This window comes from Struthio camelus, chromosome 2, assembly GCF_040807025.1.
Source record: "Struthio camelus isolate bStrCam1 chromosome 2, bStrCam1.hap1, whole genome shotgun sequence".
NCBI lineage: Eukaryota > Metazoa > Chordata > Aves > Struthioniformes > Struthionidae > Struthio > Struthio camelus.
In genome coordinates, this window is record NC_090943.1 from 28,965,444 (window position 1) to 28,979,105 (window position 13,662).

A 13,662-nucleotide genomic window follows, 5' to 3' on the forward strand; every position below is an offset into this window, starting at 1 on the left:
CAGGAGGGCACTGAGTGAATGCATGTTTCTCTGTAATGAAGAGTAGTGGGCAATAATGACGTTGTCTTGTTTATATGTGTTACTTGATCTTCAAAGCCAGGACTTTATATTAAAACTACATGTTAACAAACCTACCGAGAGGTGGGAACCTCCACTTTTCCTACCCCGTCCGATAATGCCTTCAGCACGGGAAATTTTTTTAGGACAAAAGGTTTAAAGTTAAACCAATTACAAATAATAAAAACAACTAAATTGTTAACAACTGATTTAATAAACAATTATACAAAATAATATACAAAAATAAAAACGAAGAGTAATAAAATTTAATTTTATGATGTACTAGAACTCAAAATGTGGAAGTATCTGAACAGCCCGAGTGGAAAAGGGATTCTTCTAAAGATGCTGGGACCTCTCCTCAAACCCATTAAAGAGGAGACTGCAGCTGGCCAGGGAGCAGGCTAAAGTAACATGCCTGGAACATGTCCAGTTTCTGTACACCACAAAGCATTGTCATATTGCAACGTAAAACTTACTGCAGAACTGCCTAAGCTTCCCAAAACCATTATAGCCACATCAACCTGGTACAGAAACCAGGTTAATTAATTATTCTAGTTATTATTAGCACAGACGTATCACTATAGGTCCTGTCAAATTCATCCAGTCCCAGTTTCACTCCATCCCCCTCATCCTCTGTGCCTCATCCATATCAGTCTGTTCCTACGTCCCAGCCTGGAGCAAACCAGCTAATTCCCTTGGGGAGGAAACCAAGGAGATTCTGCTCCAAAGTCCACAACACGGATATAGCGAGTCTGCTCCAGGAGGACCTAGACTTGAAAAACAGGAAGGCAAGCCAGTCCACCTAGCTTGCCCCAGCACCAGCCTCAGACGTATCCTGGTGGGTCCGAAGCCCCGGTGCAGCCTGGTGTGGGCAGCAAAGACTCTGTAGGTGTAGCTCAGTGCACTGGTAAGAGCAAGCTTAGCTTAGGATAATCTTAGCAGTAGCTGCTCTTTCTATGTCGCATGCTGTACTGTGCCATGTTAGATGCGAGCGTGGACGCAGCGTGTGTTTAAGTAGGTGAATTGTGCCTGTGGGCTGGGGAGAGACAGGGGATAAGGGGCACCGTGAGTCTTACTGCCATGCGAGAGTCATCCTGCTGTCCCGGTGGCAGGGCTACTCCGAGTGTTGCTGGTGGCTGTGCCGGCCTGGCTGACGCACCAAGACTGTAGGTGTGTGCGCAGCAGCCAGCTGCAACCTCTTCTGCATGCGTGGAGAGGCTTCTTTTAAAATTTGCGCCCCTGTCTATGAAATAAAGAATTTATCCCTTTGCTTTCATACAAAATATCAGCTTAAGAACAGGTATGCACTGGTGTGACGTGGGTGGCCTTTAAGCACATATGGATTTCCACAGAAATCAAACATAAGCCTGAGGAAACACTTATCTTAGGTTGTTCACTTGTTCAGGGGCTGGAAATTACATGGAATTCTTATCTGATATTTTCCTAACAGGCAGCTCTTACTGTATTCCCAGGGCAGCAAGAAAAAAAAGCCAGCTCAGAAGAGCGCTGCCAAACGTAATTGCTCAACCCCTGGGGCACACAGGCAGGCTCTGCTTCCCACCTCTTTGTTGCAGGGTGGCCCCTCCTGCCTTCCCCTCCGTTAACTCCTCGCGCGCGGCTCCCTGGCATCCCAGCCAGGCTCCTCTGCGCCGCCCCACACCAGCTGGCGAGGAGGCACTGTGGCATCTCTTGCCTGCTTCAAGGTGTATAAGGTAGCAGAAACTGGAGGCGGATGGAGGTATTTCGCCTAACTGAAGCGCTGCTTCTCACATATGCTCTGGGACTCCGCAGCGTCTAGAATGCCAAAGGATAACTTGAACGCTCATGGGAACTGCAGAACACATTGCTCAATTTTCTGTGATAAAACTGTTGCTGCAAAACATCCTGGAGGCAAATAGAAGCTTAATCAAAAAAAGGACCTTGATGCATTGATTAAACGAATTATTCTGTTCCCTAGTCACATGTAAAATACGGTCCCAAACATGTGGGATCACTCATGCCATTAAAGCTAACCCGCTAGCCCCTTGATTCTTTTACAGAGCAAAGGGAAAAAGGCTTAGATCCCTAATCAAGGATCTAAGGGAAATGCCCAATAGATTTAGTGTAAACACAGAGAGTGGGATCACCTTGCTTTGTCCACGGAAGGGTTACTTACTCATCTAAAGCCAGCAAGGCTGAAGATACTGCTGAGTCCTTCTTGACTCTCAGAGAGCAGCCTTGCATGCTGCTTCGCACAGCAGTATTTCCATACTGCTTTCAGCTGCAGTCACAGGATAGCCGGACACCTAGTGAAGTCCAAAAATTCAGTGAATGCAGTTGGATTGAATGAAGCAGTGACTGTGCAGTGGCAGCATGAATTTATGGTGCTGCAGCTGGCTCTGTTTTTATAGAGTCAAAAAGCCTCAAAACAATGTCGCCCGACTAGGTATGACCCCGGCGTCTGAGTAAACTTGAAACTGTATTTCCAGTCTGATGCATCAACTGTGATTGCATAACGTACGCATAGACCAGCAAGATTTGAGTCAGCGTTTGTTTATGGCCAGACACCCTGCCAACCAGAACACGCTCACTAACTTCTCCGGGAGCGTGAACCAACCCCAAAGTGCCTGTAAACAGGCACTCCAGACCTGATCGCACATCCTGCCTGAGCGCAGCTGTGCTGGTGGAAGAGGCTGTCGCCCCTACCTGCCCCAGGAACGGCCCCGCGAGCCTGCTGGCTCAGCTGCTCACGTCCACGGTACCCGACCGCCGCAGTCAGAGCACGATACGCAAAAGCCTGCTGCACACACTGTTTACTTGAACCTGGGCCAACACTGGATGAAAAGGTTCAAAGGAGAAGTTAGCTGAGTCAGCTGTTTAGGAGTGGTTGTAATCTCTGTCCCGGGAGAAGTAGAAGAGGGGGGCAGGATTGGCGGGGTGAGGGACAGCGGCGGAGGGCAGGCTGCCGCAGAGGCTGTGCCAGCAGCCCTCGGCCGCGGGGTCAAGCCACCGTCAGCTCCCTCTGTTCTTGGGGAAGGAGAAGGCGTGGTGGGTCTAGTGCAGGCTCTAAATCCCGTACAAATGCTTTGGATGCTAAATTGCCCTTGCAAGCTGTGCCAGCAGCCAGCATCTGCCAGGATGTAGGTACAACCCAGTCAGCCTCTTTTTCTCCTTTTTTTCAGAAAGAGAGAGGCAGCTAAGGCAGCCACATGTCGCTGGTGGGTTCTCCCACACATGGAGGCAGGGTCCAGGACCTGGATGTTATTTGAAATGATGAGCTTGAATAGAAAAATAGTCGCCTCCATGATGTAGTACCCATAAAAATGTGCACAAAGTAGGAAAGAACAGCTGCTAATGACACAAGTTATAGCTATATGCACTTCTTCCGAGTGCATATGGATTTTGAGAGGCAGAGAGGTTCAAGCCCCACTGAAAATGATGCAAAGTGTTTTGTTTTTTTTTTTAAGTGCCTGGTGCCAACCAAATTCACACTTCCTGCTAACACTCTTGGCAGTTGCTTTGTCCCACTTTCTTCATGTCTACCAGCCCTGCAGCTCCCCTTTGAAGTGGTAAATAGTTTGGCGGGAATTTACCTGAGAAAGACAAATGACAAAGATTTGCAGAGATCCTAGAGAAATCTTGAGGGAAAGCATTTTTAGTTGACCAGGGAAGGGTGTGGATCCTGTGGACCTTGGGCTGCTAGCTCACCGATCTGCCAGAATCCACATGCTTTTCTCTGAACATACTGGAAGGTCCTTGGCCTTGCTCTGACTATTCAGAGGGAGGGGTAGAGGTTACAAGAGATACCTCATGTCAGACGTGAGAGTAGGGAGTTGGCTACCATTGTATAGGCAGAAAGTAATTGATATTTTGGGGGGGAATTGTTACTTTTTTTCAGCTGACAGTTGAAACGTAGTGTAGAAGAGTGCCCAGAATATACTGTTAAACCGCCCAGCAAACAGAAGGCTGTGAAATGTGCATAATTTAAGCCCCTTCTGCTAATTGTAAACAAGATTTTGTTTTAGCAAATGTTTCAGCAAGGTTAGGTTAGAGTGTATTGTATAGACGATCTATACAATTGTGTAACTATTACCAAGTGAATGGTATTGTATCAGTGATACTTTTGACTTGCTGTGCTGTGACTATTTTGCTTATGGTGTTTCAGAACAACACAATGTCGTCCACAGTGTGAAATTCTATTTTTTCATAACTGACTTTATACATATACATATATATATATATATGTATATACACACACATAACAAAATATATAACTATATGTATGTGGTGCCTATTTATTTATGTACTCCAAAGGATACTTGGTATACGAGAAAATATGGATCTCATTTTAGAGTGCTCATTGCGTCAATCTTCCTGAGTCAGTGGAATTCAAGGTCACCCAGTGCTTAACAAGATGACCTCAGCATCTTGCAAAATTGAGCTTCTGCAAAGAAAATGTTTTGTTTGCTATGTGAATCATCAAGAAGAGCTTTCAAGTTGATTCCATGTATAAGTCAATAGGAAAAGTACATAATGAAATAAGAAAGAATAGGTTTCTAGGGTGCTGAAAAACTGTGAACTTCAGGATAAAAGTGTGTCAATGCTATACTCATAGTGGTTTTATTACCAAAATGAATTAAAGCAATGTTTTATGCCTGCAGAAGTGGTTAAGAAAATAAATTACAATTACACAAGATTTCAGGTTTTTCTTCTTAATAGAATTTCGTATTTTGCATTCCCTTTATGAATACCCTGTTAGTTGTCTTTTCTAGGATTTACCTGCAGAAAATAAGGTTTCCTGTGGTATCTGAGAACAACTGATACAGAGCAAAGACCAGGGACTCTAAGGACTTCAGGGACCAGTAAAATAAAAAGCCAAACATAAAACCAAAAATGCAGCTAAAAAGTATGATGGGACTGGTGTGTTTTATTATTAAAACCAGATATTCCACATGTAGTGTGAGATTGCTTCTGCCTCATCTGATTTTGCATATCTTCTCCGCTATGCAGCTCATTTCAGTTGCATGTGCTTTTTTTCTAGTACCCCGAATTGATGGTTGCTTCTTACAACAATAATGAAGATGCTCCCCATGAGCCTGATGGGGTGGCCTTGGTCTGGAACATGAAATTCAAGAAAACCACACCAGAATATGTTTTCCATTGTCAGGTAAGACCAAGAAAGCCATTCATTTCATGCTAGACAAAACAGAATTTACTACATGGTGCATCTGCCCACTGTTTTTATGACGAGGTTGAGGTTAAAAATAGGCTTTTTTGGAAAAAGTGTAAGCAGCAGTCCAGTGTTTTTAGAAGTCATCCAGCCTTCTCAAACAATACTGCAAGCCTATCAGGGAATGTGTGTCATTCTTTGTCTATTTAAAACAGTCCCTAAGAGATTTAGTTTATAAAGCCCTTGCACTTAAGAAGTAACTGTGGTGTACCACTTCCTCATCCAGGCAGCAACATATGCTTTCCCACCCACGTTAGCTTCCTCGCATCCTCTGTATTCCAGGCGCCTACTCCTGCCTTGATTCTGCTCAATGTCATGTTGTGCTTTTAAAATTCCTAAGTATACTGCATTTCTGGGCATGCGTCTTACTTTAGCTTGATTAAAAACTGTCTCGACTACAGGGGTTACTCCACCGATTCCTGTTTGACTATCCTTTAGTTAGCAAGCCAGTATTTCACCTCACTCAGTGCTACTTTATGACTACTTTAGAAGTCTACAGACAATTTAAAAATAGCTAGATGTTTTATTTCCGTAGGTCTGTTTACTCCTCTTTTGCCACTGCTTTTCTGTGTGAAACAGCACAGCCTCATATTGACAGAACTGTTCTGCTCACTGGCTCTATCTCCATCAAAATGTCCAAATTGTGGAAGAACGTTTGGCCAAATTTCCAACCTCTTTATTAATATCCTTCTACAGTAATTAAATCCAGGACAGTTAGTTACATTCAAAAAGTAAGCTTATGGGAAAGTTTCAGTAAGTAAAAACGTAACAATCAGAGATTAGTAAGATGCAGATTATTCTGCTGTAAGAATTGCTTCTCTTGGAAGGATATGTATTACCTGGCGAGCTGTGTAAGCTAAGTGTCATTTTACATTCAAGGACCAAACATCTTTTTGAATTAAGTTTATGTTTGGACTTGGGTACATTATCGGATGTAAAATAGTGGGAGGGAGTTACTGGAACTGAAGTTACTGCTTCAACCCGATTAAGTAACCTTTAATTCTGCGCATGTTTTTCTAATTTGCTATCCTGAAAAACAACTTCACAAGAGGTCCAGCCCTGTACAGCAAATATGCCATACAGATCTATATACGTGTGTGTGTGTGTGTGTGTGTGTGTGTATTACCTTTGAAATGAGAACTTTTCTTTTTCTGGATATCATATTCAGCAGTCTGTTGTGTTCTTTCAGACTACTTAAGAGCATAGCTCAGATTCCAGGCTTGGATCCTTCTAGGATGTTCATTCAAATTAGTGTTTTAAATAAAATATTCAAGAGAAGAGATTGCCCATTGTATTTTAGGGGGAATAATTCTTAACCTAGATTGATTTTGCAAGTTAATAACCAGATGCAGCATAGCTCTACTGAGTACACAAAGGGAAGATTGACTACAGACATAACAGTGGTGCTCTCTTAATTAAAAATTCTGTCTTGTTTTAAATGTAAGTACACTTAAACAAGGGGAGGTATGACTCACTAGAATAAAAGCATTGAGACAGGCTGTATTCCCCATTAGAAAAACACGCATAGAACAAAGTGGCGGCCTGAGATTTGGCCTGACTGAGCTTCTGTCTAATCCTCCCATTGCATTGGATGTCCCCCTTCTTTCGCACTGGAACCTTAATACCTGAGGATTTTGAGACACACGTGGCACTGTGCTTTCATATGCATCCTGGATTAATCATCTTCCAGTGAAATGAGGTCAGTTCTTGTGTCAAACTATCCACAGATAATTTGCATTATGAGTTCTTGCAGCCATGTTTGAACCATTTTTGGGCTTCTGACGTGTGGGATATCTTCTGCATCTCAGCTTGGATGGGCATACCCACATGAGATTAAATGGGGAAGCAGAAAGCATTTGACTTGGTCTCTTGAACACAGGCTTTACGCTAACTGACTCAGATGGAAAATAAGAAAAAAATTATCTTAGCTCAGAGTCTAGAATTAAGTTCTGTAGATCATCATGCTGTTCTGTTAGTTAGTGGAAACCAACTGTATTATTAGTTAGCCCCATATCATTTATATTACCGTTTTGCAAGAGAAACATTCCCTGACTCACTCCTGATTCAGTCATTTCTCCAGGTCTTCTGTGAGGCATGCCTGGTTTTTCTTCAGCTCTACATGACCTTATAGCAATCCAGCAAGTAGGGATGAACACACATGTTGTCAGTAGAGCTAAGTTGCCCAGGTACAGCAAACGCACATTACTCTGATCATATTTTCCCAATAGACTGTCTGTGTTCTTTTCTAAAGAGTTTCTAAGTAACCATGATCTTAATCAATACTACTTGATTGTGACTAATAACTTCTGCCCTTCAATTTCGAGGGTGCAGAGCAAGATGCAAACAAGTAGAAATTCATTTCAGATATGACTGTCAAGGAACTCATGCAAACCCCTTCTGCGAAGCCAGATCAATAAATGTGTTTATGACCCCATTTCTTAACAGGTTCTAAGAAATTCCCCCTCAGGATTTCTGATAACATCAGTAGAAATTGATATGTGAAACATCTCTGGACAGCTAAAGAGCTGGATGAGCTTCAGTAGATAGAACGTTAGATCATTTTACTGCTTAAGTACGTTTGGTAAATTCTAGAAACTAGGAACCATAATCTTGTTCATCTGTCTTTCCGAGGATGTAATAAAGATTTAAGTGAGATGATTACCAGGGAATTTATTTATTTTTTTAACTCCTTCTGTGGCCTTTTGTAATCTTACATAGGATCATTGAAATGACCAACAGTCTGTCTTTCCTGGTACCTTCTCTGAAAGTTTCCAAAACCAGGGGCTTCAACTGAAGTTGCCTAGCAGCCATAGCAGACAATGATGCAAAAAACTACCAGTGAGGATGTCTTTTCCCAACACCAGTCAGCAATATGTTTGATTTCTGTCCTAAAATGTAAGGGATGATGCATTCTGTAAATGTTTATCTTAGCTGTTGTCACTGGTGATGTTACAGTTATTATTCATATAAACTTATTGCCCATTTTAAAGTGATATTAAGCTCTTGGCTCGTTAATGTAGTGTAGGTGGTACTAAATTTCACAGCTGAATAATATGTTGTGCTACAAATACTAGATCATTTAAAAATATGTTACCGCTTGATTTAAATTAATATGTATTAAGGGAAAAATGATCATCAGCCAACTGGACTCATTAATTTATGTGAACTATCATTTATGTGAACTATCATGTGATCTATGATATCCTTTCTAAACAAAAAAGTTCTACTGGCTTCTCTCTCGTCCTCCTGAGGAATACTTATTTTCCTTTACTCATTTTTGCCCTTCTTTAGATTTCTATATTTCTACGTTAATCAGCGATGTGCTGCCAGTATTTTAGCTGGGAGTCCCACAGATTTTTTCCTCTGTAGCTCATCATGCATCTCTTTACCACAAGGATAGAGATGGGACGGCAAGGAAGAGTGAGGGATTGGGCAATATGTTCATTTGTTTTCCCATACAAGCAAAAAAATGTCTGAGAAGCATAATGAAATTGGGAGGTGATATCATTTGCCAAAGAAGTGAATGCTCAATGCTTTACTTAGGTAAGGAAGAATAAATTGAGCGTTTAGCTAATATTGCAGGGTGCAGACTAGGAATTTCCTTGTAGGGAATATTCAGGGATGTCCTCTTCCCCCACACTGGAGCATCACAAACTCTTGGTGTAATGCAGTGCATTCCAAAGGCAAAAACCCAAGCCTTTCAGAAGTACTTTCTGAGGCCCTACAGATGAGTCATTCCTGGTGGGGATGGTTTGGCAGTAGCCAGAGAGGGAAAGAATTCCAGCAAAGACAAGGAAATTACATTAACTCTCCCTCAGTTTGGTGGCAGAATTATAAGCAGTAGTTTACACAGCTTCTCTCGGCTACTGCAGATCTACTTTTAAAATGAGGTAATGAAAATAATGTGGCATGGTTATTGAATGATGTGACTCAACATAAGTTCAATGTTGTATCGATTTATGCAATCCATGGAGCTGGCCTCGTATGCCAAGAGAACATTCCTACACAATCAATATATAAAGTAGCATCAAGATACCTCTCAGTGTTATTCTCTACCTCTTTCTTAGGAAGTGCTGCTATGATATTTCTGTGTTTTTTCCCTGAACTAACAAATGGAAATCTAGATTATTCATTAATTATGAAGATTATTTGTAATACAGTTCTTAAGGTACAGCTGGTCACCTCTACTTACTGTGTTGCTTCTGTTTCCTGGTGGGCTGATCTAAGCTTTCTAAGCCAGTGACCTAAAGAAGTATCTGAAGCTTTGCATCAACATATATGGTCGAGTGAGACAAATGAGAACTCAGACTGTCTTTGCCCTAAACTGGCCAGCTGCGAGTTCTGCTCTGCGAGCCATGCTGCAGCATTCATGCAGCTCCGAATCTGAGCTAATATACCCTCCCTCCCAGTAGGGCCTATTGGCATGGGTACAGCACTGCTCTTATACAATATCTCACAGCTTTTGTGTTGGAGCTGATCTGCAGACTCCGAGGACACAAGGGACAGAAATAATCAGTGAGTTTGGGGGACTTTAGGATATTGCAAACCTTTTCTCGTCTTCTGGAAATAAGGGGGTTATTAAAGTTGGTTAAGGAACCTGGATCTCAGCTCTAAACAACATCCGTCATGTCATGCGAAGAGCTGTGACGGGGGAAAGACAGCTAAAGATAATAGCTTCTTACAAATAAAACAAATTGAATCTTATTTTCTGATCTGGAGGACTTTGCATTGTATTTAGAAAGTTTCATGAGTTCTGCTTTTCTACAACCAGTCTAAAGATGGCAAGAGGAACAAGAAACGAATATATTGACTGCATTTTGATTTATTTTATTTCCTGATCTATTAATTTCCTCTTTCTCAGCTATGTCTTTTCAAAATATCTCAAAAGGGCAGTGAGATGTACAGATCTGACACTTAGAAGCAACTCCATTCAGTGCAAGTAAGGAGAGCACATGTGAAGTAGCTTTTATTTCAGGAAGCAGTAACCATTTGAGAGTTCTTTCAAGGAGTCAGATAGACTTTTATCATAATCATAAAGAGATTTCAGCAGTATATCAGTTTTAATAGCTGCAGCTATTTCTATCCATTTCCTAAAATGCCATGCAGTCAGATTTACTTGGTTGGTTCCATGTCTTTACTAAACTGTCAGGTTTTTTGTGGGATACGGGACTTGTGTTTTCTATTTTAATTTCAATAAAAGCTGTCCATGCTTGGAAAATATTGGTGGATTGGGTATAGAAATCAGCCACTCAGCCACACCACAAAATGTTTCATTCTCCCCTAGCTTTTTTGTAGTGGCTTCTATACACTGTCATTAAGTTATGTGTTTGACCACTCTTCATTGCTTATCCTGGTGTGGTCTTTGCCTTTTCAACTGAGTGGATGGAGTCAGAAATGCATATCTTAGAATTAGATGCACTGAGGTAAGTGAAGAGCTATATTTAGTGGCTGATATTGGCCAGAGTTGCCTTTTTTTCTTCCTGATTTGGTTCCTTTGTTGTTGTCTGCTGTTTCAAAATCAACATAAATTCCTTCAGATGTGCTTTTTGCTCCAGCAGCCTGCCTTCTAAAGGTGCTGAGCACCCAAATCCATGAGACCTCATGTGTGGAGCAGCCTGGTGTAACAGCATGTATGACTAATATCCTGCTTTTTCTCTTGTCCTCCAGTTTCCTTCTCTGTGGAAGCCAGACCAGAGTTCAGTCCCTCCAGGACTTAAAAAGAAAAAAAGTATTACATCAAATTTAATTGTCAAGAAAGCATGCTTGAAATACATTTCTCTGATAATTATACTGGTGCTTTTCTACACAGACTTCCTCACTTTGTTGCTGCTGTCTAAGTTTCAGGGAAGGGTGTCCCGTAATACCCACACATTACACCTCCGTGTTTTAGTCATCATGATTTTCACAAGGAAATGATTTCTATGTCTCTGTGTGTGTCACTTTGGCTCTTCAGAGCCATGAAAGAAGTGATAGCCCCTAAGCTCCCCCCAAGCTTCCCAGAGCTCCTTAAGCAGAAGCAAGCTGAAGAACCAGCAGCATTTCCAGTCCCAGAAATAAGTTTTCTAATTCCCGACTTTCTAGTGGAAGAGGGCACCTGTGGTCTTTTCAGAGTCAAAACCAGACTGGATAAAGCCCTGAGCAGCCTTCTCTAAACTGACAGCTAACCCTGCTTGGAGCAGGCGATCGGACTGGAGTGCTCCTGAGGTCCCTTCCAACCTGAATTATTCTATGATCCTAAATCAGATTCTGCTCATTTTCTTACCAGTTCTCCTAGTGAACTGCTATGGACCTCCAGATGTCTGGCTGTGAGGATACTGGGGCAGCTCCCATACTGGGAATGCTCAGGGGCCCAGAGACCAAATCTGTGGAGAATTTCTGTAATGCATACCAAACTGATATAAAATGGAACCAATTAGGTAGGGCTCCATCATAGATACAGAGGTTGTTTTGTTTTCATTTCTGCTTTTTCCTCCTGCTATGTGCTATTGGTAAATGATCTTTGTAGAGCTGTGAAGAGCTCTTCTGTGCCTGCTCACCATGAAACTTTGCTGCTATTCATATGTGACTGTATGCTCATTTGCACACTGTAATAATTCATGAAAATGCATGGATACACTATTTTGCATTCAAATTTTGGGAAATTTGTAGCTGTACTGCTAGGGGAGGGGAGCAGTTTCAACTATGGCTTGTGATAGAAGGACATATTTGTTTTGTTCTTATCTTAAAACACTATTTTTTTCTGTCCTGTTGTGTTAGTCGAGATTGGAACATAGCAATGCAAATCATACCTTCTACTGTGGGGGTTTCAATAAACAAAAATTCATGGCTTTTCTCTTAGACTTTTGGTTTAAATTGCTCCTCCTGTTCTCAGCTGTGAACAGCTGTCTTTTTTGCTCCTCTGAGTGGAGTTTACACCACCTCCAGTCTTTGGCAGTTAAAAGTAACTATCATCTGGCCTAAGATTAGTGCTTCAGTACTGGAGGGGAGATTGTGTGTGAGTCAGTAGGAGTTACACCCATGCATCCAAAGGCTGCATGCATGTAGTCGTCGGAAAATGGTTTTCGCTCTCTGTCTTGGGTGAGAGGAGAGGGCTGCCTTTGGCAGATATGCCGGGGGCCAAAGAGAAGCAAGCATGCAAGAGAGAGCGTCCTGTCTCCCAGATACTAGCGAGCTCAGAGGCACTGATGGAGGAGGACAGAAATTGGATTGTAAACGCATGTTCAGTCCTGAGTGTTACAGTGTCTTGTCCACACCTGAGATCACCTGTGTGAAATGCCCCAGGTGAGCCCCAAGTCCGGCTTTGTGGCTAAAATGCCACCACTATTAATGTGGCGTTTGTTAGCATGTGCAGTTCAAGGAAAAGTATGTCCTGTTTTTCCACAGAGCCTTTCAGTCCTAGCCCCTCTTAACACTGACTTTATTTCCAGACAAAATGAGACCGTAATACTTTTCATAACTGGAGTGGGAGAAGGGAAGCTTCTTTCAGGCAAGCTTTGAGAGAAACGAAGCACCAGTATTTGGTTTGGTTCTGAATGGAAGTGAATTGGACGCGTCAAGTTGTATGCCTTCCCTTGGGTTTACCTTTGGCTTTCCTAACCCTTAGCAAAGCTGCTTTTTCCATGATGACTGTGGTCTACTGTTATCTTGTGCAGAACCCTGAAAAGCAGCAAGCCATCAAAGCCAACGTGTACATTATAGCATAATTGTATGCCATATCTCATCAGTCTGTGAAATGACTGCTAATAGAAAAGATGGGTGAAGTTTCCATATTAGTAATTAACACTCTGAATTACTTGAGGACCGTGTTTATACATACCAAGTCTGCTAGCAACAGAATGCTCCTTTGCTTACAGCAATGCTCAGCGTATGTCTTGCTCATTTGAAACTAAGATTTCAATTATGAATCAAAGAATTAGGAAGTGACAAGATTTGCCTTTCTTGGATAGAAAATTTTAGGCAGTCCCAGCTTCTAAGCCTTTTTGGAGAGGGTAGAGTATTATATGCTTAAATGATATGCTGTCACCACTGGTAACAGTGTTGTGCATTTTATGTGTGTTAAAATAGTGATTTGTAATGAATCTTTACTTACAGATGCTATTTCTCTTCTTAAAGCTCACATATTCTTCCTTTCAGGCCAAATTTAAAGAAAATAACACTCTTATTTAATATGGCAGGCGTTCTGTTTTTAAGAGTTTCTTGTTTTGTTTCACTGAAAACTTGCATTGTACCTTTTTGAATTATTGACATCTAATAAGTAACATGCAAATGATGCAGTATGGAGAAAACCTAAGCTTTGAATTTGCAGAGTTAGACATGCAGTATTTTTAAAGCTTTAGCTAGCTAAGGAAAGAAAAAAGGTCTCAGACAAAAACTGTGTTTCATAAGAGAAAATTATA

The 13,662-nt window shown here is 41.7% G+C and overlaps 1 protein-coding gene across 8 annotated transcripts in view; it reads left to right on the forward strand.

Moving 5' to 3' along the window:
* The window catches only part of DYNC1I1 (dynein cytoplasmic 1 intermediate chain 1), a 200,347-nt gene that overhangs the window by 119,017 nt on the left and 67,668 nt on the right, over nucleotides 1–13,662 (forward strand). For all 8 annotated transcript variants that reach the window (XM_068934909.1, XM_068934907.1, XM_068934911.1 and 5 more), the window contains one exon: nucleotides 5,078–5,203. In XM_068934909.1, coding sequence (XP_068791010.1) covers nucleotides 5,078–5,203 — 126 coding nt within the window. The remainder of the gene's footprint in view (nucleotides 1–5,077; nucleotides 5,204–13,662) is intronic.